The 26,379-nt window shown below is 44.3% G+C and overlaps 1 protein-coding gene and 1 long non-coding RNA gene across 2 annotated transcripts in view; both read left to right on the top strand.

The window, feature by feature from the left end:
* The first annotated feature begins 2,455 nt into the window (after nt 1–2,455).
* The window catches only part of IDO2 (indoleamine 2,3-dioxygenase 2), a 62,470-nt gene continuing 38,546 nt past the window's right edge, over nt 2,456–26,379 (top strand). The window contains exons 1-3 of the mRNA XM_073653738.1: nt 2,456–2,654; nt 10,287–10,382; nt 21,783–21,902. Of these exons, the coding sequence (XP_073509839.1) occupies nt 2,544–2,654; nt 10,287–10,382; nt 21,783–21,902 (327 nt within the window). The 5' untranslated portion in view covers nt 2,456–2,543. The remainder of the gene's footprint in view (nt 2,655–10,286; nt 10,383–21,782; nt 21,903–26,379) is intronic.
* Nucleotides 2,775–8,154, top strand: LOC141165278 (uncharacterized). Its single transcript, XR_012251135.1, has 3 exons — nt 2,775–2,806; nt 7,510–7,714; nt 8,070–8,154. It is a non-coding gene; the product is annotated as an uncharacterized lncRNA (long non-coding RNA).

Here is a 26,379-nt window from a genome sequence, read left to right as displayed (position 1 = left end):
ACCATTAAGCCATATCATTGGCCATTGTAAAGGGTATTTGCTGACATGATTAGAAGATTTAGATAAGACTTTGGTATCTCTATAGTGCACTCTAGCTGGAAGTTTAACGCTTGTTTAAAGGTCACTTTTTCATGGAATTGTCTAATGAAATAAGGATTTCCTTCAAAACAAAGAACAAGAATCATCAATAAATATAACGTCAACCGCCCTTGGCCGGTTGAGGAACTTTTTCTGCTGTAGATATGTATGCTCGGCTTTATTGGGGAGAATGAAAACCCCAAGGAAATTCTCATACTTAGTGAAATGGACATAAAGTTAAGAGTGACTTTTTTTTCTTTCTTTTCCTTTAACGCTTTTCATTTGGAAGACTTCATGGTGCTTTGTCCCATTGGTTGTGTGTCATGAATATCTGCATTCACCCTTTGGCAGGTTTTCATGTAGGTATGAATGCAGTACCTCTACAAGTGTGTAACGAGAAGCTCAGTCTTAATATGGCAATGCTTCCTACAAGGCAATAAAACTGCGGCGCTACTTGTTTCTCTCTATTTCCAGGGCACAGAAAAAAAAAAACAGCCATCAGATAAATCTCCCAACACGAGAGGTCATAGACAAGAGCGCCTTCCGGCACAACAGCTCGTTGGTGTGGCCTGTTCAAGGTATGACGGAACATATTGGGGATGTCCATGACCTCTGGTCTGAACTTTTCTCCTATCTTATTCTAGTCCAGATCTGGCCTAAATGACTCATGTAATTACCCCAACGCGGCCAACCACTGATTGACAGCTTGCTATTCTGTGGATAACGAGAGAGCTGTCAATTAGTGGTTGGTGGGCAGGGTTGAATATCCCGGTCTCCGCAATGCCACAATGCCGTACATAAGACTTTAGTGCTGCAGCTGATAAAGTGGGATTTTATAAGAATCTATTTCAACAACCCCGTTAAGTGTCCCAGTGCTGGATTCTGAGTGTCCATCACTTCTTTATGCTTCCATCAGACAGGGCAGCATTTACCTGATTCTCTTTAAGACGCTAATTAGAGTAAGAAAAAAAACTATTTAAAGGGATATGTGATTTGTATGAACACTGCTGATAAAAGTATAGCTGATCAGTAAGGGGAGAGTTTTTTATAAAACAGGACACATTATGATAGTAGTGAGATGGAAGAGTTAAACATAGTTTTCTGGATATTTGGCAGCAGCGATCAGAGTCCAGGACGAGCAGACAAAATTACACAACAGAAAGGTTAGTGAGAATGTAATAAACATACAAGATCAGAGCCGATCTGTATACCCGTCATTGCCAATGTCTGCAATGTACAGATTAAGCAGAAAATAAGTAAAACTGGGATTTTAATAAAACTATGGGCTCGTGCAGATCACCATAATAATCGAATGAGTGCTATCCGTCGTTTTGAAGTTATTCTTTGGGGCCATGTGTATGTCCTTCTGATTTTTTTTTTTTTCCTCGGACAGAGACTGTCCTACAAAAAAGTCACAACATGCCCAAAGTTTGATCTGATATTCGGATTGCAAGTCAATGAGTGCGTGGAAATCATCGGACTGCACTCGGATAACATCTGAGTACAGTTTCCTATATCTGACTTCAAAGTTAGGTTATCGGCTATGTACAATTTCCCTCCTGCTATAAAACCTATGGATTGTCACGTTCTGGCTCTGAGCGTCAGGATTTCAATCCAAATGTAATATAGGAAAAAAAAATCGCCAACATCGGAATAGTTTTGTGTATTACACTATTGTTTGGAAACGGTCTTAATCTCCAGATTAACTGCATATCTGCAGGTTAATAACGTTTTTATTTCATGACAGGTTCCCTTTAAATAGCTAAACGGCAATGATTGTGGCTAGCACAGATTACAGCTTTCAGGGACAGATGCCGGCTATGTATTACAACCGGCATCTGCCCTGTATGGAGCGGGCAAAGCTCCTGAGCCCGTGGGGGTGTCTTCTTTCCTAATTCCTTTGGAGATTTTCTTTTTTTAAGGTTTCAGCTGTTCCTTTGTTGAATTTGTAGATTTCAATGAGGCAAACCGAGTACAAAGTATGCAACGGTGCAGTCCGTTGGACATTTCATTTGTCGATAAGCTGGACACAATAGTGTACTCGACTTAGCTATTGTATCAGTCTTAAAAGACAGAGAAAGAGGTCAAAAGGAGTCCAGATTTTCAGACTTTGTAGTCCTTATCCCCTTGTTGTACTCAATGGCTTTGTCAGGGTTTTGTCTGAATCCTGGTTCCAGGACTTAAACTGCAAACTCCAAACGGAGTCAGGAAAGGAGGCTCAAAAGTGGTGTGAAAGTAGCCTCCTACAGTAAGTCATCATGAGCTTGTTTCCTCCTTTCTCTGTTTCGTAGTCTCCTAAATCTAAATGTCCTTGTTATTTGCCTGAATTAATATTTACCCATCTGGAGATACTCCACATTGCCGAATCCCTTTTAGGTCAGGTGGATTTGCTGGTTTCAGACTCTGCCCCACAGAGTCATCAAACACTCTCTTAAAAGGACGGGTGGGGGGTGCGACGATCACAAATGAGCAGGAGCACTATAGGGGTAAAGACTGAAGAAATGAAAATGGAGGAGGTAAACCTGGAAAACTGCTATGTCTCTGAGGAATATGGATTCATACTACAAGACCCCCAGGTGAGATATAAGCACTCATTATATCCTATTATTATATATTATAGCAACAACACATTCTGCAGCGCCGTACACAGATTACACTCCTTTACTGTGTGTTTTTTAGAATTCTAGTGTTTTCTTATGTGGCAGAGAAGTCTATGGGTCGCCTTAGGGTGAGTTCATACATTTTATAAAATATTACTAATTTACAACGCAAAAAAAAAACATAAGCGCAATTAATGTTGGGAAGATTTTTAAATAATTGCTGAGAATTTGTAGTGAAATTTTCAATGTGGAACTTGACTGTGAATTACACATTCGAAATCTGCAACAAATATAGAAAAGTCTGAAAAGTATTTCTGAATTGGAAAAATACAGTGTGGAAATAAACACCATGTATGTGTTGGGGATTTTTTCCCCCATCCATTGAGCTATGCTATGAAAATACCCCATTTGTAATTTTTCTCTTATGCACCTGGACTTCTGGACCACCTACAGTCGCTCCTCTGGTCACTCACATTAGTCTTTGGCCCCAGTGGGGTAAACAATATCCTTTTTGTACCTCCATAGCTTAGCTGGCCTACTACTACTATTTTTTTTGTGTGCGTGAGAAATCCAATTTTAAAGGAAAAGGAAACATACAAACCCCGAGCAGATGTGACCCCGGATGGATTAGTATTTATGCCTCCTGTATTGTCAAGAGGATAGAAACAATCTAAGGCCAGAGCCGTCATCTTCTAGACAAGGTGTCCCCAACGTGTGGCTCAGGAGCCACATGTGGCCCATAGACCTAAGATATGTGGCTCGCGGCTGTCTGCCAGCTTGGTGCATTAGCACCTGGTCTAGCATCTAGCTATGAAAAGAAGGTCTCTAGATGCCCAAAACAAAAGATCTAGATAAATACTTGCAGGAGGGAAGGGGCAGAGAAATAAATATGGTAGGCGGGAGACATGACTGTTAGATGGATGGGAGCTTGAAGCTGAATGCGATAGCGGTGAGAGTGCTTGATACAACAATACCAAATGTAGGGTAAAGTGGGAGCCCTTGGATGTAATTTTTCTGCCTATACAGGCACGAGGTCTCTGTGCTTTCTGTGGGGAAGCTTTCACTGTCATCATACCCGGTAATGGTGCGCTCTGAGTGTCCCTAGTGTGTGGGGGGCCTGGATGTGGCCTGCGCCCACCTCTCACAGTTGAATATGGCTCTCAAAGGTATATAAACCAGTCACGGACCTTATTTAAGTGATGGCTCTTTCCGCAATAAGCAGAGAGAAGCACGTGCTGCCTGGTTATGTGGTGAATAGTCGTGGCCTAAAGTTTTGAGACTGACACAAATTTTGCTGCGTCAGTGTTTTTAGATCTTTTCGTCACATGTTTCTATGGTTATTGAAGTACAATTGTCAGCATTTTATAAATTCATAAATTTTTAATAGACAAATACATCAATTTTATGCAAAGACTCAATATTTACAGTATCAATCCATATTTTCAAAGCTTCTTGCACTTAGCCCCGGGCAACTGGGTATCTGCTTCTGGACCAAATCCTGACTGATGACAACCCATTCTTGTCTCATCAGGGCTTGGGGTTAGAGTTAGATCTGAGAAAATTTCCTGGCCGTGGACCCAAAATTTCAATGTATTCTTCATCGAGCCACTTAGTTATAACTTTTGCCTTGTGACATGGTCTCCATCATGCTGGAAAAAGCACTGTTTATCACCAAATTGCTCTCGATTGTTAGGGGAAATTGCTCTTGGAGGATGAGTAGATCCCATTCTTTATTCATGACAGTTTTATTAGGCAAAATTGTGAGTGAGCCCCCTCCATGTTTAAGATGCGAGAGGGCGATAGTCCTCGGCGAGCTGCTGCTCCATGTCACCCTGGCACTTTACAGGAAAATCGTGTCCCAGTCCCAATGTGCTGCTGCGTGTGGGCTGCGTTACATTCGCTTGCAGGCCTCAGCCGTCTCCAGGTCTTCAACTTCAGGAGCTGCTGCACATAAATCAGGGGACACCCAGTTTATTTTAACACACTGAAGCTTACGTGACCGTTCAAGTGCATCAGATTGTAATGCACAGTATCGGGCACAACACTCTCCATGTCTTGTTTCCATAGTACAGTACATCTCCAGCATTTCTATCTGTTCTCCTGGACTATCCCTACGTTCACTGATCCTCTCAGCCCCAGGAATTCCCAGTCCAGTTCCATAGTACACCGGAGATCTGTTACCTTTCCCACACGCGGTTCCACGTCCATCTTCCTCTGTGCAGAAGAGGTTGAGTTGCTCGCCATAGCATCGAGCCTTGAGCTCCGGACATTGCAGGAATGTCCGCAGTGAATTTTTGCAAGGCCTTGTACCACCCAGAACAATATGTACTCACTTTGACAATCAGCCCAATGCACCTTGAACTTGACCTTATCACTCCAGCTAACGAACTTTAACCAGGAAGTACAGTCCTGTCCCTATCACTAAACCCTCCCTTCTGTGGGCTAGTCCCAAAACTTAACTATATCTGTCCCTGAAGCTTATTGTTGGGCAGATTTCCCTTATTAACATTATGCATCTTATAACAGTATGCACTAAGCATAGTACCCTATCACACTCTATCTTACCCTAAACTTATGCTGCGCTGTCCACTACCAACATTATACATTATTTATACACTATACATATCACCTTTATATGATAATTCACATTATATCACATTATTACCTAATATATTTCAAAACTGCAGGACATAGTTTACACATCATATGATACAATATATAAAAGACGCATTACATTATTCACATGACGCGATTGGTGTTTTCAGGGGCATGAACGCTACAGTACAGTCTACACCCCTTACACATGGATGAAAAGCCAACACATGAATATTCTTAGGAGGCTTTACTGTAGGCATGACATAGGACTCATGCTAGTGCTCACCTTTACATCTCTGGACAGTCATTATTCCAGATGTCTGAAACAATCTGAAGGAGGCTTCATCAGAGAAAATAGGTTTACCCCGGTGCTCTGTAATCGAATCTCTCTACATCCTGCAAAGTTATTTTCCCTGAAACACCAAACTTTATGAAAACCAAAATTTATGTCAGTCTCAATTTTTGCCCACGACTGTACTGTTGTGATTTGCCAAAAAGTCCTAACTGCTGCTGTCGCTGCATCCTTCACGATGGGGCTGGAGCTGAGGGCATCTATTCAGGAAAGCTGGTTGACATCAGCTCCAAAGAACACACATCGATAAGGTACTTCTGGATTTATAGCCTTGACAACCCTAAAGCAGAGAGGACAGAAGTCAGCATGAAACACTGGAATGATGTATGGAGGAGTCACTGTTGTAACACAGCCATGTGGTTACCTTGTTTGCTTTTATATGTGACTGTGTCTCTTATTTGGAGATTTGTTTTGTTACTCCTATATCGTTGAATGCCGAAGTAAAAACAAATGATCTCTTCAGAGAGGAAGAGGACTAGAACTCTAGTGCTACCTACAGGAAGTAGCAATCCTAAAAGTCAATAGTGACCCTTTAACGGGCCATATCACATGACTTAGGATATAAGCCATGTGATAACGCCCGTTAAAGGGTCACTATTGACTTTTAGGATTGCTACTTCCTGTAGATGGTGTAAGGTGCCCCAGCGAGGTAGTCCTGGGCAAGTTGTGGCCCCTGCTCGCTTTGACACCTTACAGACAATTCGTGTCCTCCCTCTGATGTGTGGCCGTGCATGTAATGTGAAACACTTACAGTTTCCCGGGAAATCTCTGTTTTCTTCAGGAGTTCAGTTGTTGCAGGCAAATAATCACTTTCATGCTCAGTTTCTTTTTTATAAAAAACAACTTTACTAAACTCCTTTTGTTGCAGTTCTGGTCACAGATACCGTTCCTTTGCACATCACAATTACATTTGTCATCCTCTCTTCCGTCCCTTTCGGTCCTATTTGCAGAGTTAGTTTTTCCCCCGTACCGCAGCTTTTCCAGAACACGGTGCTACTCAGCTCAGGTATGTCCCCGTCCGCTCTCCCCTCTTTGGGAGTTGTGAAGGCTGTCTCCATCAGTCCTTCTACAGGCCTCGGACATTTCGGGAATTTTCCTCAGAGTTTACCGCTTCAACGTTCCCCAAGCTGCCTAGCTCTTGCTATCATCGACCGTCGGTATCCTTATTGACCTTCAGCCCCCAGGGCCCTGAGCTTCTCCTCAGTCTTCCTCCAGCACATACTTTAACGTTACTAACAGCAACAACTGCTCCGACTGAACTGTTTCCTGACAGGAATAACCTTTGCTCTTTTAACCCTTTTCAGGGTTGTAGTCCTGTAATCCATCAGGGGAATACGCAACAAGCACAAGAACTTGGATGGGCGTAAAACAATAAACTCCCTGATCTTTCAGCCGTCCGGCCAGCACCGATCCCTTCTCGGTGCCATTAGTGCTGCTTGCCCTTTAAGAGACGCGGAACAGTCTCTACAACAGTGACCGCATTTTTGGCCACTTCAGTAACCCTCAGACTCTTCAGGGACTCCTGTCCACGGGGAACGCGGAACTGTTCCTTTTTTTTTATAGTGCAACCAGCACAACCATTTCAATGTCCTGAATATTTAGGCCCTTAATTGGGGCTGCTTTTATCAAAGGTGGCAGCCGCCTCTTCTGCTGATTCTGAGTTGGGCCGCGTCGCCAGCTGCTGTGGCATGGCCGTGGTTTCTAGCCGTACACTTCCTTGCCGGATGTCCCCTTCCGGTTTGTCCTCCGGCAACAAGGAGACCGCTAGCGCATAAGGACCTCTCAGTCCAGGCTCTCTGATGAAGGACACTCGATCTCCCTCGCATAGGGGTCGCTGGTACCGGATGGAGCTCGCATTCACATAAATACGTTCTCCCGTCTCAGATGCTCTGATGAAACCATACCCCCGGCTTGGATCGGTGTAGACGAGCCGATCGCTGATTTACTGACCGGCCAAAGCTCCGCCTCCCGGATGACGAAGCTCCGACCACACCTCCTTCTCTCTCTGCTTCTTTTTCTGGATGACAGCCGCCAACAACTCCTCCTCCCCCAGGGACGGGAAGGGGCCTTCCCCCTCTTCATACTTCAGGTCAGTGGGATGGGGAGACGCTTCTCCAAAGCGAGGCTGTTGTGACCGGGTCTGGGACCGCGCTCTACTCACCGGTCCAGCACCGCAGGGTTCCGTTACCTCCGCTCCTTGTCCACGGTCCGTGGATGTTCCGACCGTTTCACTGCTTCGGGTCCTCTCCAGTCGTTGCTTTACCGCAGGACTTGGAGATGACGGTGTCGCAGCCGCTTTCGGTTCTCGGCTGTTCCGGTCAGACCTCCTAGCTCCTGGTCGCCGGTCATACAAAGCACCAAGAGGTATGGGGAAGCTTCAAACGCTGATTCTTCCTCTGGTTCCTCCATGTCCTGTGGTTATATCTTCTTTCTCCCATTTCCAGATAACGCGGCCAGCACCGCCACGGTAACGAAAACTACAGTGCTCCATGTTCTTCCGTGACCGTGTCCGCAATGGCGCCGTGCTACTCTGTATGTGAGTATATGGTTCAGGACTCCTCCCTTCTATGGGCGGGGTCACTCCTTGTTCTTCAGGGATCTGTAAAACTAAGAGGTTTCTTCTTTCGCCGCATCCACGATGGGCGGGCATTGACCATAAGGGGCTGCGCCCTAGGTTCAGGCCAGCGCCCTCTCCAGTCAAAGGTTCGCTTCGTTTTTCTGGCAGACCGCCCACGATGGGCAGAGCTATCATCAGCCTCTGCACCATCCACCATTTTAAAATCTTCGACGGCCGCCATTTTGAAACTTCTAACGGTCAAATTAACTGTTTCAGGGGTTCCTCCGCTCTTCATATGTGAGGACTCTGAATCCTGCCGACTACGCCAAAAGTAAGGTGCCCCAGCGAGGTAGTCGTGGGCGAGGCCTCGGACGTTTCGGGAATTTTCCTCAGAGTTTACCGCTTCAACGTTCCCCAAGCTGCCTAACTCTTGCTATCCTTATTGACCTTGGCCCTAAGGGCCCTGAGCTTCTCCTCAGTATTCCTCCAGCACATACTTTAACGTTACCAACAGCAACAACTGCTCTGACTGAACTGATTCCTGACAGGAATCTCTATGGCCCAAACTCCTCCCCCCTTTTCAACTGGACCAATCATCAACCGTCTCTGTTGGTTGCTGGGCAAACTACTCCGTTAGTACCCCAGCTCCTTCTACACTGGAGCTATTACTAAATATATTAACTATTTCTATCCTAAACTATTGTGCCCACCACTGCACTGTACCCAATTCCTAATCTAATATAACATTCACTCCTAACATATACTGTCCCTGTAACTAACATTAGACAATAAACATTTACATATTCATATATAAACAGAGTAGAACAATACATTCACAAAAAGGGAAAGGGGCCTATGACCATCCCAGTCACCCTCTTACATTGGCACTAGAGTTCTGGTCCTCTTCCTCTCTGAAGAGACAATTTGCATATTTCCCAGAGGAGCATTGCGGCTTTAAAAGTCTCCTCACTGTGACATGCTTAACATGTCACTCTACGCAAGGAGAAATGTTACCCTTTGAAGTAAAAACAGTAATTGTAGTATAGTTCTAATTCGCTATGTCGCTTACCCCATGTGCAGGGCATTACAATATCTTCGATATCCATGGTTATAACCACTCATATGACAGTTAATTAGCAAACTAGTTGCTAGTGGTTACAGCCATGGATACTTAAGCTATGCCCTGCACATGGGGTAAGCGACATAGCTTGTCAAAAGAACTATACTACATTTCTAATTGGAGGTATATGCAAATATTATTATTATTATTATTATTATTACACCTACTACATATTGGGATAGGAGCTTGGATATGGGAATACTCCTTAAATCCAACATTGATTATCTGAGTTTAAATCCGAAAAATAATCTCCCATAAATTGTTAGATCCTATATCACCGTTAAAATCCCAGACATCCAAATGGAAACCAAATGGACCCCTTTATAGTCCATGAGGTCCACCTGGTGAAGAAGATCTGTTTCTTGCAGGAATTCTGCTTTTCTTTTTTTTTATGTTCTTGCAACAGAACAGAAAAAAGAGCTCTCAACTAGAGTGTGACCCCAAACTGAGGCAGATTCTGGGGTGCTGGGAATTTCAGCCCTGAAATTCCTGAGAATGAATAGTGCCGGTCTACAAGCTTTAACCCTCTTAACAATACAAGATAATTAATTGACTTTCAATGTGAACATACCACTTGGTAGGTTGTTCACATTGAACAGCTGGGCGGGAATAGAGCTTGAGTGACAAAGGCTTCAGACCTACAATAGCTCTTCAGCCTCATTTACATATCAATTCAAACTCTGATTTAACAGTAATGGAGGAAGGAACTGGCCATGTAAATGTATTGCTCGGCTTGTCTTTGAAAGAGTTACATGCGCAAATAAACAGTTTGGGGTGTGAAATCCTGCTGACAAATTCCCTTTAAGAGCTAGGCGATTTTTTTTTTTAATTTTTGTGCTTTCATTTTTTTCCTCCTCCTATTCTTCCAAGGGCTAAAACTTTTTTTTTAATTTTTCTGTCAACATAGGTCCCCAAATTTGAGACACTCCTATTGGTTAGGGAGTATGGATTTTAATTGTATATTTCTCCATTTTTTAAACATAGGTTAAACTCTCTGAATACTACAAACCCTGGATGGACATAGCAGAACATTTAGCTGAACTTATTGAAACAAAGAAACTTCGGGATGAAGTCAGCAAGGTGAGTGTGGTATTTCAAGATTTTTATGGATTAATGTTTAACTATCTAAACAACAAGCATAGAACAAATATAACACCCATATATACACTAATGCCCGAAAGTGTTTTCACCTTTGAAATTGTCTCAGAAAATGATTGCAATTAGACATGTTTTGGTATACACATGTTTATTTCCTTTGTGTGAATTGGAACAACACAAAAAAGAGAATAAAAGGCAAATTGGACATAATTTCACACAAAACCCCAAAAATGGACCTGACAAAATTGTTGGCACCTTTCCAAAAACGTGGGTAAACAGCTTTGTTTCAAGCATGTGATGCTTGTTCAAACTGACCTGTGGCACGTAACAGGTGTGGACAATATGAAAATCACACCTGAAACCTGATAGAAAGGGGAGAAGTTGACTCAATCTTTGCATTGCGTGTCTGTGTGTGCCACACTAAGCATGGAGAACAGAAAGAGGAGAAGAGAACTGTCTGAGGACTTGAGAACCAAAATTGTTGAAAAATATCAACAATCTCAAGGTTACAAGTCCATCTCCAGAGATCTTAATGTTCCTTTGTCCATGGTGCGCAACATACCGTATTTCTCGGACTATAACACTCACTTTTTTCCTCCAAAATTTTGGAGGAAAGTGGGGGTTGCGTCTTATAATCTGGATCAGGGGTGTCGCTAGGCACTTAGATCCGGGCCTTGGGCCCTGGATCATAAGTGCACTGCCCTGAGTCTCTAGTTGACGTTTTTTTTTGCAGACAGGCAGGCTTTCTGACACAGCCCTGCGCGGTGCTGCTGTGTGACCCCTTGTAGCTCCTCTTTCCTCTCCCTGCATCAGTTACAGCAGAGGAATCCTACAGTGCAGAGCGACTGCGCATCCTGAGGAGGTGAGGGGACAGGGGGCGGGGCCAAGCCTGTGGATTACAACAAGCTGTGGCCCTGAGGAGAGGGGAGACATGCAGCCTCTCCATCTGTGGCTGCTGTTATTACAGGATGAGGAAGGAGCTCCTGTGTAATGTCACCAGCAGCTCAGCAATCGGGACGATGGGGGAGGGGAAGGGGATTTAGCAGGGACACTGCAGGACTGACAGCTCTCCTGTGTACAGCCCATCCTCTGCCTGCTGATTTCCAACACCAGGTCTCCACCACTGCCACTGAATACATGATGAAGAAGAAGTGAGTATATACATGTCATGTGTATGAATAATGTGTAAATACATGTATAATGTGTATATGTGCAGATCCCATGTCTGTGATGTGTATATTATGTGTGAGTTTATGCAGATATGTCCGTGTGATGGCGTGCCCGGTGTGTGTATGATGTCCGTGTGATGGCGTGCCCGGTGTGTGTATGATATCCGTGTGATGGCGTGCCCGCTGTGTATATGATGTCCGTGTGATGGCGTGCCCGGTGTGTGTATGATGGCTTGTGATGATGTGCCGGTGTGTGCATGATGTCCGTGTGATGGCGTGCCTGCTGTGTATATGACGTCCATGTGATGGCGTACCCGGCGTGTGTATGATGGCCTGTGATGACGTGCCCGGTGTGTGCATGATGTCCGTGTGATGGCGTGCCTGCTGTGTATATGACGTCCATGTGATGGCGTACCCGGCGTGTGTATGATGGCCTGTGATGACGTGCTCGGTGTGTGCATGATGTCTGTGTGATGGCGTGCCTGCTGTGTATATGACGTCCATGTGATGGTGTGCCCGGCGTGTGTATGATGGCCTGTGATGATGTGCCCGGTGTGTGTATGATGTCCGTGTGATGGCGTGCCTGCTGTGTATATGATATCCATGTGATGGCGTGCCTGCTGTGTATATGATGTCTGTGTGATGGCGTGCCTGCTGTGTATATGATATCCGTGTGATGGCGTGCCTGCTGTGTATATGATGTCCGTGTGATGGCGTGCCTGTTGTGTATATGATGTCCATGTGATGGCGTGCCTGCTGTGTATATGATGTCCATGTGATGGCGTGCCTGCTGTGTATATGATGTCCGTGTAATGGCGTGCCTGCTGTGTATATGATGTCCGTGTGATGGCGTGCCTGCTGTGTATATGATGTCCATGTGATGGCGTGCCTGCTGTGTATATGATGTCCGTGTGATGGCGTGCCCGATGTGTGTATGATGTCCGTGTCATGGCGTGCCCGATGTGTGTATGATGTCCGTGTCATGGCGTGCCCGATGTGTGTATGATGTCCGTGTCATGGCATGCCTGCTGTGTATATGATGTCCGTGTGATGGCGTGCCCGGTGTGTGTATGATGTTTGTGTGATGGCGTGCCTGCTGTGTATATGATGTCCATGTGATGGCGTGCCTGGTGTGTGTATGATGGCCTGTGATGACGTGCCCGGTGTGTGTATGATGTCCGTGTGATGGCGTGCCTGCTGTGTATATGATGTCCGTGTGATGGCGTGCCTGCTGTGTATATGATGTCCGTGTGATGGCGTGCCTGCTGTGTATATGATGTTCGTGTGATGGCGTGCCCGATGTGTGTATGACGTGCGTGTGTACGATGCAGGGGAAGATTAAGAGTAGCCAGGGTCCCGGTCAGTTTAGTAGGGGTGGACCCTCCCCAGGTACCCGTTGTATCACTTGATATGTCACATGATCCCCTTTGATAGATCATGTGATGGGTCATGTGACTAACTCAGAGATGCTTTGGTGCAGATCTGTACATGGAAAACGACAGGGAAAAATTTCTTATGTACAACACTATGTATAACAGAGCGCTATATAAAATAGAGCAGGGGTGTGAGATAAATTTTTCCAAGGGGCCACATGAGAGACCATGACTGCTGTGGAGGCCGAACCAATAGGCTGAAATTTATTCTGCTCATTATTAAAGGGAATCTGTCTCCCCCCTGGGACTTATTTGACCTCTAATATGGGCATACAGGTGATAGAAATGTAAATCTTTACATACCTGTATGCCTCGTATTAGAGGTCTTGTTGCTGTGAAATGTCTTTTTATTCATTGAAGTTTCCAAGCATCAGAAACTTGACTGAATAAAAAGACATTTCACAGCAACAAGACCTCTAATACGAGGCATACAGGTATGTAAAGATTTACATTTCTATCACCTGTATGCCCATATTAGAGGTCAAATAAGTCCCGGGGGGAGACAGATTCCCTTTAAAAGTTGCTTTTTACAGTACTAGCAAAAGCTATGAGACTTCAGAAATCTCATGCATATGCTGTTATTTCTTTCCTAACTAAATTGGAAAACTACAACATTTTAAAAAAATCTGCAGCATCAATTCTTTGTGTTTTTGCAGCGCTTTTTCACCCATAGAAAGTAATCAGAGTTCAAAACTGCAATTAAGCGTTTTTTCCAGTGTTTTGATGAAAAAAACGAATTTTATTAAATATGTACTGTAGGGAAATCACAAGCTATCCGCACCAAAAAATATTGCAAAAAATCTGAAAACTGGCGGGTTTTTTTACTGCCAAAAGAGCAGATTTTGTCTGCTGAAAAAAACGCTGCGTATGAACATGGTATAATTATTTCAGAATGCAGGTGAGCAAGTGGTCTCTGATATGACATTCAGTTTTTGTCAACACAATGCTTAATTACAGTATATGGACAGTAGGATATGGACTTGATTTCCAAGTAACGCACTTTTTTCCAACATGTTGCGTGTATCTTTGCACTTTACTTTGGTTCTGTTGACAAGCATAATCACTGTTAACTGTGGCATTACATATGACTGCAGATAACATCTACTACATTATCTGTACTCAGAATTTTCACTGTGCTATCTGTGGTATTACATTTTTGTTTGGCGGGGGTGGTGGTCTACAAAACATAAGCCCCAGGGCCTGAGCCCCTGATCTTTTCTGACCTAGCAACACCCCCTGGTTGGGATAATGCATAATCCGGCTGTGGATGGTGGAGTGGGAGCAGCAGCGGCGGAGGATCGGGTCACAGGCAGTAGCCGGCTGCTGCAGCTATCACATGTGCCCGCTGTTAAAGAGAATGAATATTCACTCCTCTCCACGCCCATGGGTGTGGAGAGGAGTGAATATTCAATCTCTTTAACAGAGGGTACATGTGATCGCCCAGCCGCTGCAGGAGCTGTGGCTGCGGCTAACAGTGTACCGGCTATTAAAGAAAATGGCATGGAGAGAAGTGAATATTCCTGCAGCTGACTTCAGTGTGTAAAGGCGCATGGCAGTGACGTTATGTGCTGCTTACAGGCTGAAATCACCTACTGGCAGCAGAACAGGATGCAGCGCTGGAGCAAAGAGAAGGAAGGTGAGTCGAATCTTTTATTTTTTTATGTGTGCAGCGTATTGGGGGCCATGTATATCAAGATGGGGATGAGGGGGCCATATATATCAGGATGGGGATTAGGGGGCCATGCATAGTAGGATGGGTATGAGGGGGCCATTTATACCAGGATGAGGATGAGGAGGCCATATATAGCAGGATGGGGATGAGGGGGCCATATATAGCAGGATGGGGATGAGGGGACCATGCATACCAGGATGGGGATGAGGGGGCCATGTATACCAGGATTGGGATGGGGGCCATGTATACCTGGATTGGGTGCCATGTATACCAGGATGGGGTGCCATGTATACCAGGATGGGCATCATATATACCTGGATGGGGATCATATATATATATGATTTTGGGGGACATATATACCAGGATGGGGATGAGGGGGCCATGCATACAAGGGTGAGTATGTGGGGGCCAAGCATACAAGGGTGAGTATGTGGGGGCCATGCATACCAGGATGGGGATGAGAGGGCCATATATACCAGGATGGGGATAAGGGGGCCATATATACCAGAAAGGAGATGAGGAGGCCATTTATACCAGGGTGGAGATGAGGGGGCCATGTATACCAGAATGAAGATGAGGGGGCCATGTATACCAGGATTGGAATGAGGGGGCTATATATACCAGGATGGGAAGGAGGGGGCCATATATACCAGGATGGAGATGAGGGGGCTATGCATACCAGGATTAGGATGGGGGCCATGTATACCTGGATGGGGTGCCATATATACCAGGATGGGGATCATATATATATCAGGATGGGGGGGCATATATACCAGGATGTGGACCTATATATGCCTGGATGGGGGATATTGGTATAGAAGTGGGGTACATTACCCCTATAACAGTGTCAACAGCAGACCCCCCCCCCCCATAATAGTGCATCATGACCACATTTTTTTGCTTAATTTTTTTCCCTATTTTCCCCCCTCTAAAACCAAGGTGCGTCTTATGGTCCGGTGCATCTTATAGTCTACAGCAAGAAGTTTACAGCCATGGCACTGTAGCTAATCTCCCTGGACGTGGACGGTAGAGAAAAATAGCTGATAGCTTACAATGCAGGATAGTCCGGAAGGTGGATAAGCAGCTCCAATCACGTTCCAAAGAAATTCAAGCTGTCCTGCAGGCTCAGGCTTCATCAGTGTCAGCGCTAACTATTCGTTGACGTTTGAATTAAATTAAATGCTATGACAGGAGACCAAGGAAGACCCCACTGCTGACACAGACATAAAAAAGCTAGACTGCAGTTTGCCGAAATGTACGTGAGTAAGCCAAAATCCTTCTGGGAAAGAGTCCTGTGGACAAATGAGGCCAAGATAGATCTTTTTGGTAAAACCCATCATTCTACTGTTTACCAAAAATGGAATGATGCCTACAAAAAAAGAACACAGTACCTATAGTCCAATATGGTGGAGGTTCAAAGAGTTTTTGGGGTTGTTTTGCTGCTTCTGGCACTGGGCTCCTTGACTGTGTGCAAGGTATCATGAAATCTGAAGATTACCAAAGGATTTTTGGTCACAATGTAGTGCCCAGTGTCAGAAAGCTGGGTTTGCATCCTAGGTCATGGGTCTTCCAGCAGAACAACGACCCCAAACATACTTCAAGAAGCACCCAGAAATGGATGGAAAAAAATGCTGAAGAGTTCTGAAGTGGCAGCAATGACTCCGGATCTAAACCCCATTGAACACCTGTGGAGAGATCTTAAAATTGCTGTTGGGAGAAGGCGTCTTCAAGTATGAGAGACCTGGAGAAGTTTGCAAAAGAAGAGTGGTCCAAAATTCCAGTTGAGAGGAGTAAGAAGCTTGTTGATGGTTATAGAAAGCGATTGATTGCAGTTATTTATTCCAGAGGGGGTGCAACCAAATATTAAATTAAGTGTGCCAACAATTTTGTCCTGCCCATTTTTGAGGTTTTGTGTGAAATTATGTCCAATTTGCCTTTTTTTCTCCATTTTTTTTGTGTTGTTCCAATAATCACAAAGGAAATAAACACGTGTACTAACAATCATTTTCTGGAAGAAATACTTCATTTTCTGGAACAATTTCATGGGTGCCAACACTTTCGGCTATGATTATATATATAAATTCCACAAACCGATCTAGCAAAGGTTGCCTTAGCAAAGATAATACAGCACTGTCATATCATGGCAAGTGTAATTCGACACCCAACTTGACACCGGTCAATGGTTTGTGCAGAGTTAGGTTATCTTAATTACTTTAAGAGACATAACCTTCTTTGACAAATTATTAAGATGATGTGTTGTGACTTGTGAGTCATGATAACCTTTGCTACATCTGTATATAACATACACTATATAATCTAGACTGGAAGACACAGTTCAAAGAGATTGCCTCAGTACGACAAAGCCAAAAATCTGTTCCATACTTACCAAAAATTACAGCTCAAAAATTGGGACATTTAAGCAATGATGACTTTAAAAAAAAAACAAAAAAAAAATCAAAAGGATCTGAGCTACAGTCATATGAAAAAGTTTGGGCACCCCTATTAATCTTAAGCTTAATGTTTTATAAAAATTGGTGTTTTTGCAACAGCTATTTCAGTTTGGTATATGTAATAACTGTTGGACACAGTAATGTTTCTTCCTTGAAATGAGGTTTATTGTACTAACAGAAAATGTGCAATCTGTATTCAAACAAAATTTGACAGGTGCATAAGTATGGGCACCTCACCAGAAAAGTGACATTAATATTTAGTAGATCCTCCTTTTGCAAAAATAACAGCCTCTAGTCGCTTCCTGTAGCTTTTAATGAGTTCCTGGATCCTGGATGAAGGTATTTTTGACCATTCCTCTTTACAAAACAATTCCAGTTCAGTTAAGTTTGATGGTCGCCGAGCATGGACAGCCCTCTTCAAATGATCCCACAGATGTTCAATGATATTCAGGTCTGGGGACTGGGATGGCCATTCCAGAACATTGTAATTGTTCCTCTGCATGAATGCCTGAGTAGATTTGGAGCCGTGTTTTGGATCATTGTCTTGCTGAAAGATCCATCCCCTGCGTAACTTCAACTTTATCACTGATTCTTGAAAATTATTGTCAAGAATCTGCTGATACTGAGTGGAATCCATGCGTCCCTCAACTTTAACAAGATTCCCGGTGCCGGCATTGGCCACACAGCCCCAAAGCATGATGGAACCTCCACCAAATTTTAAAGTGTTTTTCTTGGAATGCTGTGTTTCTTTGCCACCATGCATAACGCCTTTTTGTATGACCAAACAACTCAATCTTGGTTTCATCAGTCCATAGGACCTTCTTCCAAAAAGAAATTGGCTTCTCCAAATGTGCTTTTGCATACCTCAGCCGACTCTGTTTGTGGCGTGCTTGCAGAAACGGCTTCTTTCGCATCACTCTCCCATACAGCTTCTCCTTGTGCAAAGTGCGTTGTATAGTTGACCGATGCACAGTGACACCATCTGCAGCAAGTTGATGCTGCAGCTCTCTGGAGGTGGTCTGAGGATTGTCCTTGACTGATCTCACCATTCTTCTTCTCTGCCTTTCTGAAGTTTTTCTTGGCCTGCCACTTCTGGCCTTAACAAGAACTGTCCCTGTGTTCTTCCATTTCCTTACTATGTTCCTCACAGTGGAAACTGACAGGTTAAATCTCTGAGACAGCTTTTTGTATCCTTCCCCTGAACAACTATGTTGAATAATCTTTGTTTTCAGATCATTTGACAGTTGTTTTGAGGAGCCCATGATGGCACTCTTCAGTGGAGCTTCAAACAGGAGAACAACTTGTAAGTGGCCACTTTAAGTAGCTTTTCTCATGATTGCATACACCTGGCTATGAAGTTCAAAGCTCAATGAGGTTACAAAACCAAAAAAAGTGCTTTAGTAAGTCAGTAAAAAGTAGGTAGGAGTATTTAAAACAAGAAAATGATAAGGGTGCCCATACTTATGCACCTGTCAAATTTTGTTTGAATGCAGATTGCACATTTTCTGTTAGTACAATAAACCTCATTTCAAGGCAGAAACATTACTGTGTCCAACAGTTATTACATATACCAAACTGAAATAGCTGTTGCAAAAACACCAATTTTTAGAAAACATTAAGCTTAAGAATAATAGAGGTGCCCAAACTTTTTCATATGACTGTATACTTATTGTGGTCATCCCTGCTGGATCCAGTGGAGGCCACTCCAATGGCCTACACTATAAAATAAGCAATAACGCCACCTTTCCTCTTCTGTGAAAGGACTGAGACTTGTGGTTAGCTGCAGCGGTCAGGTGATCAGAGCAGCAAGTAATTGGATGTTCCTTTGATCACATGCAGTTCTAGTCACCTGACTTCTGCAGCCAATCACTGGTGCAACCACTATGGTAGCTTGCACTGAATCTACAAAGGTGACAGCAGGTCAATCCTTTTACAACCACTTTGAGCCAGGACAGAAGGGAAGACCCTAAAGCAACTAGGAACAGAGGTGAAACACCCACTTTTGGGCAAGGTTTTACTAAGTCCAATCCCCTCAGAGGGACTGTCTCAGCAAAATTGTAATTATTGACAAGTATAGATCAAAATGACAGGTGAGGTTGTAAACAGCATTCACTGTAAAAAAAACAAAAAACAACTATATTCTTCCATCACCAATACAGGGAAGACAAGCAACGTTTCGATCTTCTATAGGGAAATTATATGAGAAAACGTGATGCTGTCTGGGAGGAAGCTCAGGGCATCATTGGAGCTTCTAACATGGCAATCATCCCAAGCATACCCCAATGTCCACCTGAAGAAGTTCTTAAAGATTCTGGCGTGATGGTCACAGTCTCGTTGCATAATCCTCGTCACAGTCCCAGCTGCAGACCCTATTAATAGGCAATAACTTTCAATTTTTGGAGTAACTCTTTAAAAAGAAATTGAAGACGCACTGGGGAGAGACTTGAAAAACTTTTTTAGGGTAGAGTCTGGCTGCGTGCCCACTATGCGTTTTTCAAGCGTTTTTACAGCGGAATTTCCGCAGAGAAAACGCTTGGTAATACGTGCACCATGGTCCCCAATGATAATCCGCATGTGCTGTGCACATGCTGCGGAAATTTCCGCTGCGGATTATCATTGCGGAAAAATACGCAGCATGTCCATTAATTTTGAGGACACGCAGCGTAATTGCCGCCATTGACTTGCATTGAAACGCATATTATCAGTGTCAGCACATTTGCACACACGGATATTATGCGATTCTATGTGCGGATGGTACCCGGGTCTGGAGAAGAGGAGACTCTCCTCCAGACTCGGGTACCATAGAACCTGTAAAAAAAAAGAATTTAAAATAAAAAATCTAATATATATAATTGTCTTATCCCGTCTGTCTGTCTGTCTGTCCAGGAAATCCCACGTCGCTGATTGGTCAGGCCGCGGCCAATCAGCGACGCGGGATTTCAGAACAAGATGGCGGCCGTTAGCGGCTCACCCTCACACGCTCACCCTCACCCGCTCACCCTCACACCCTCAGACGCTCACGCTCAGACACTCACGCTCAGACGCTCACACTCTGACGCTCACGCTCGGACGCTCACGCTCGGACGCTCACGCTCTGACTCTGACGCTCAGGCTCACGCTCTGACGCTCACTCTCTGACGCTCACTCTCTGACGCTCACTCTCTGACGCTCACGCTCGGACGCTCACGCTCAGACGCTCTGACGCTCACGCTCGGACGCTCTGACGCTCACGCTTGGAAGTTCACGCTCGGACGCTCTGACGCTCACGCTCGTAAGTTCACGCTCGGACGTTCACGCTCAGACGTTCACGCTCAGACGTTCACGCTCTGACGCTCAGGCTCTGACGCTCACGCTCGGACGCTCACGCTCGGACGCTCAGGCTCACCCTCGGACGCTCACCCTCGGACGCTCACCCTCGGACGCTCACCCTCGGACGCTCACCCTCATACGCTCACCCGCTCCCACGTCACCCTCACACTCTCACCCGCTCCCACCCTCACCCTCACATGCTCCCACGCTCACCGTCACACGCTCACCCTGTGCTAGCCGGTCATCTCCCTCACACGCTCACCCTGTGCTAGACGGTCATCTCCCGGCTGCTCGCAGCAGAAGTACCCCGACCGGCGGCCTCGCTCCCCGGTCCTCCAAAATTCATTAGGGGCCCCGGGGGGATACATTGGGGGGTTAATTTAAAGTAGTGCACAACCCATTTAAACACTGCTTCGCTGATTAGTCGCGCCCGGTCGGACGCATACATATTCTAGAATACCTGATGCGTTAGAATCGGGCCACCATCTAGTAAAGATTATACTTACCTTCCGATGTCCCCCGGTCTCCTCAGCGATGTGTCCGGTCTGTTGTATGGGTCGCGATGGTGTGAAAGGACCTGCCATAACGTCATTTAGTCATGTGACAGGTCACGCGACCGCCGACGTCAGCGGTTGCGTGACCTGTCACATGACTAAATGACGTCATGGCAGGTCCTTTCACACCATCTCGACCCATACCACAGACCGGACGTAGCGGAGAAAACACCAGGGGCCATCGGAAGGTAAGTATAATCTTTATTTTTTACCAGTCTTATTCTTTTTTTTTTTAACTATTACTTGGTCACACTATATAAATCCATGTCGGTTGCATGGATTTATATAGTGTGACCAAGTTGTCAAGCACTTTTCTAAGTGATGCTAAAATCGCTTGGAAAGCGCTTGTCAACCCGCATGCGGAAATGCATGTGAAGAACGCTTCACGTCCGCATGTCCCTGGCAGGAAAAACGCATGTACAATCCGCATGTACAATCCGCATGTACAATCCGCATGTACAATCCGCATGTACAATCGGCATGTACAATCCGCATGTACAATCCGCATGCTTTTTTCCTGTCAGGGTGAAGCGGAAAATATGCAGCATTTCTGCATCGTGGGCACTTAGCCTTTCGGAATCCAAAAATATGTAGAAGTACTGTAGTAAGTTTCACCACCAGAGGGCAGGATCACATTACAAACTGTCACTGTTTCTCTGATGATTATAATGGAGATATAAGGACAGTACACATTTCACTGCTCCGTGATTACCGCGCTCTGTGTTGCTCTATGTTGTACCATTCAGTTACTGCAGCTTTACATGATACAAACCAGCATTTTGTCTTTTTCTCTAGATGCCAGAACTTGGCATACAGCACCTCAAGGGGCACAGACACTTCCGCTTGGCCCGTGTGATCCTCAGTCATATAGTCATGGGTTATGTATGGCAGAACGGAGAGACTGGGGGAGTTAAGGTGAGAATGACAATAGAGAATATCTCCCATTTAATGGCCTGGAAATTGAAGTTTTGTGACCTCATCTTTCTGACATTTATGGTGTGACCTGTTATCTTCCATAAATGCCCCAGATAAGAATTTCATTACCAGCCAGACTTTGTTCCCGTGTATTGCCAGCCACAGTGTGTTTGGTCCTGTGGTCCTATTTTTTTTAAATACTGTGTAAGCCTTTTGGGCATTACATATGAGCCCACCTGACTCTTTTTATATATCGGTTAAGGAGTGCCAGGGATATCTAGCATCAGTGGCATAACTAGAGTCTAAAGGACCCCGATGTAAAATTTGGACCTGGGCCCCCACCTGCATGTTTGTCAGATGTATGGGCCCTTGTAGCGTTCCAGATCCTGTGAAAACATACATGTTCGCCCCCCATGTAACAATGTCCCCATCTTGTAATTATGTCCCTGATCCTGGCCCCTTCCTGTAATAATGTCCCTCATCCTGTGCCCCTTTCCTGTAATAATGTCATGTTCTCGATCCTGTCCCCTTCTTGTAATAATATCCTCCATCCTTCCAGGTGTAATGTTCTCAATCCTGGGCCTTTTCCTGGTATAAAATCCCCCATCCTGAGCCCCTTCCAGTAATAATGTCTCCATCTTGGGCCCCTTCCTGGTATAATGTCTCCCTTTCCTGGTCTAATATCCCCATCCTGGGCCCCTTCCAGTAATATATGTCCCCCATCCTGGTCTAATGTCCCCATCTTAGGCTCCTTCCAGTAATATATGTTCCCAATCCTTGTATAATGTCCCCATCCTGGGCCCCTTACAGTAATATATGTCCTCCATCCTGGTATACACTGTGTTCCAAATTATTATGCAAATAATATTTTCTCAGATTTTCCCAAATTACCTATATGAATTGCAGTCATTGTAATTTTCCAGTCAAATAACTATTAGAGTACAACTGAAAGGTTTTTGTACAAACTGCCTATGATAACAGTATATTTTTAAAAAAATAAAAAACTCAAACTGCACTCAAAATGCATGTTCCAAATTATTATGCACAGCAGAGTTTTCCACCTTTTCATTTTAATAAAGAACAAAAAAATGGTCATTTTTGAAATTATAAGCATTAGCAGGTTATTACAAACTGAAATCAAACAGTTTTCAACTCAAAACTTTATTCTAGGTGATGTTACATTTGCACATAGGACCCCTTGTTCGAAAGGAGCTTCTGAACTCTCTCGTCCATTGAATTTGTCAGATTTTGGATGGTTTCTGCTTCAATTGTTTTGCATGAGGACAGAATACCCTCCCACAGCTGTTGCTTAGATGTGAACTGCCTCCTGCCATCATAGACACTCCTTTTGATGATGCTCCAGAGGTTCTCAATGGGGTTGAGGTCAGGGGAGCATGGGTGCCACACCATAAGTTTGTCCCCTTTTATGCCCATAGCAGCCAGAGATGCAGATGTGTTATGTGCAGCATGAGACGGGGCATTATCATGCATGAAAATGATCTTGCTGCGGAATGCACGGTTCTTCTTCTTGAACCATGGAAGGAAGTGCTGTTTGAGAAAATCCACATACATTATGGAGTTCATCTTTACCCCTTCAGGGATCCTAAAGGGGCCGACAATCTCTCTCCCCATGATTCCAGCCCAAAACATTACTCCACCTCCTCCTTGTTAGCGCCGTAGCCGTGTTTGCATGGGTGTCCATCAACCAGCCATCCTCCACTCCATCCATCTGGACCATCGAGATCATTTCATGCATGACAATGCCCCGTCTCATGCTGAACATAACACATCTGCATCTCTGGCTGCTATGGGCATAAAAGGGGACAAACTTATGGTGTGGCACCCATGCTCCCCTGACCTCAACCCCATTGAGAACCTCTGGAGCATCATCAAAAGGAGTGTCTATGATGGCGGGAGGCAGTTCACATCTAAGCAACAGCTCTGGGAGGGTATTCTGTCCTCATGCAAAACAATTAAAGCAGAAACCATCCAAAACCTGACAAATTCAATGGACGAGAGAGTTCAGAAGCTCCTTTCGAACAAGGGGTCCTATGTGAAAATGTAACATCACCTAGAATAAAGTTTTGAGTTGAAAACTGTTTGATTTCAGTTTGTAATAACCTGCTAATGCTTATAATTTCAAAAATGACCATTTTTTTGCTAAAATGAAAAGGTTGAAAACTCTGCTGTGCATAATAATTTGGAACATGCATTTTGAGTGCAGTTTGAGTTTTTTATTTTTTTTTAAATATACTGTTATCATAGGCAGTTTGTACAAAAACCTTTCAATTGTACTCTAATAGTTATTTGACTAGAAAATTACAATGACTGCAATTCATATAGGTAATTTGGGAAAATCTGAGAAAATATTATTTGCGTAATAATTTGGAACACAGTGTAATGTCCCCCTCATGGGCTTCTTCCAGTAATATACTCTTATGTCCCCCATCGTGGTATAATGTCCCCCCTCATGGGCTTCTTCCAGTAATAATATCCCTTTTCTGCAGCTCTTCTCCAACCAATCTAAGAAAAAAAGAAACGATTCTACTTACCTTCCTCTGCTCTCACGACACGCAGCGTCCTCTTCCATAGCTGGTGCAGAAGCCGGCAGCTATATTCAGCATGCAAGCGACGGGCAGTGCATGATGTCACTACCATGCGCCACCAGTGACTTGCACGCCAACGTCAGCTTTCGGCCTCTGATTGGTTGGCAGTATGTATTGCAGTGTAGGGACCCGGCGGGTCTCTGCGCTATAATGCATTTCAGCTGAATGCGCCTTCGGATGAACATCCAGCTGAAATAGCTGAAATTAAAAGTTTGGGATAGCTTCTGGGATTTAATGCCCAGGCAAATTAAAGTAGCTTATTGGCGTCCCAGTGGCACCATACTTGCCAGCCTTGTCCTCTCTGGCTTATCTGCCCCTCTACTGCAAAACGTACAGAATTGTGAGAACCAAAGAGACCTGTGTTTGGTCAGGTATGGGAAATATTGGGTATGGCTGCTGTAAAGGGAGGCAGGTAGGGGAGGTCATATGGCTAAGAAGGCTAGCGCAGGTACAATAGGAGTCTGTGATGTCAGTAATTACAATGTAGGTACAGTCATTCCTACAGTATTAGTCACAGGCAAATCACCTCTGTGATGCTGGAGAAAACCTTTATCTCTTGGAGTTTCACGAGGAGAGGCCATAATCCACTCACAGATTGAGCAGGAATAGCCGATGGACTTTAGTACATGATTGTAATTCTGTAACTTTACTCAATAGCGAGCCGTTATACAAAAGTTATAACCAATCTCAGATTGTTAATGTTATTGTTGCATCTAGGAAACCAAATAAAAGTGAACTTTGTCATCTGATTCATGCTGTGTGAACATGCGCCTCCTTGTCAAGCATGAATAACTTGTGGAATCGGGGACCTAGTGTGAACATACCCCAACACTACCACAGGCCTTGCATCTAATGGCCCTTTCACGCAGGGTTTTCTCCTACGTTCAACCGCCCCGTCGGGGCTCACGTCCATACCCCCCACAAGACGTGCATTGTTTTCGGCCGTATATGTCTATTGGAGGTGGACAGATAGATGTAGTCTACTGTCTGTCTACAATTAGCATAGACGAACGAAAATGATGCACGACAGAGCAAACTGTGACTCCGTCTGAACCATTATAGTTGATGACCCTATACAACCAAATCCCGCTTTGTGCGGGGAAGGGGGGAGGGGTTTTAGATGTAAGCCCTGACGTGGCCACAAAACGTAGCAAAAAAAGCAATGTGAAAGGCCCATAAGGTCAAAACAAGAAAGTGTTAAAAAGGCATACTTGGTGGAACATAAAAATGTAGCAGAGCTAAGTTTGTCATATTTGGGGTCCATGGGACGATAACAGTGCTTTACTACATGACCAGCATAGTGTAACTGGAACAGACTAAACAGTAATGAAATTTTACACAATATTCTATAAAACCTCTTTATGATGACCACACCAATTTGCATTGTAAACTTGCCTTCTCGGGGAGGGGGAGGGTGTCTTTTTAAAGAATATGTCCATTGAGGGACTGAAACTTGTAGCCAAATGTGAGGGTATCTAGGGCACTTTCCCACATGGCCTTACCGCTGCCAATTTACTGGTAAAAAAAATCTGATACATATATACCCGCCCCCTGACAAAAGCTGGTCTGAAATGCGCATCGGGGTGGACGCACATCTACCTAGGAGACCCTGCATTCATTCGGTGTTATGCTTAGGTAATGCAATAGTTTACTTTCATTTTCACTATCTGCATATACATACAGTGAAGAAAATAATTATTTGATCCCTTGCCCACTGACAAAGACATGAATTTTAAGGGTAGGTTAATTTTAACATTAAGAGATAGAATATCCCCAAAAAAATCAAGAAAAGCACATTGTATAAATTTATTTGCATTTTGCAGTGAGAAATAAGTATTTGATTCCTCTGGCAAACAACACTTAATACCTGG

The sequence above is a fragment of the Phyllobates terribilis genome, unplaced genomic scaffold (assembly GCF_046119375.1).
Source record: "Phyllobates terribilis strain yellow unplaced genomic scaffold, ASM4611937v1 Scaffold_11__3_contigs__length_659146591, whole genome shotgun sequence".
In the NCBI taxonomy this organism is placed as follows: domain Eukaryota; kingdom Metazoa; phylum Chordata; class Amphibia; order Anura; family Dendrobatidae; genus Phyllobates; species Phyllobates terribilis.
This window is presented reverse-complemented; position numbering and strand designations above follow the sequence as displayed.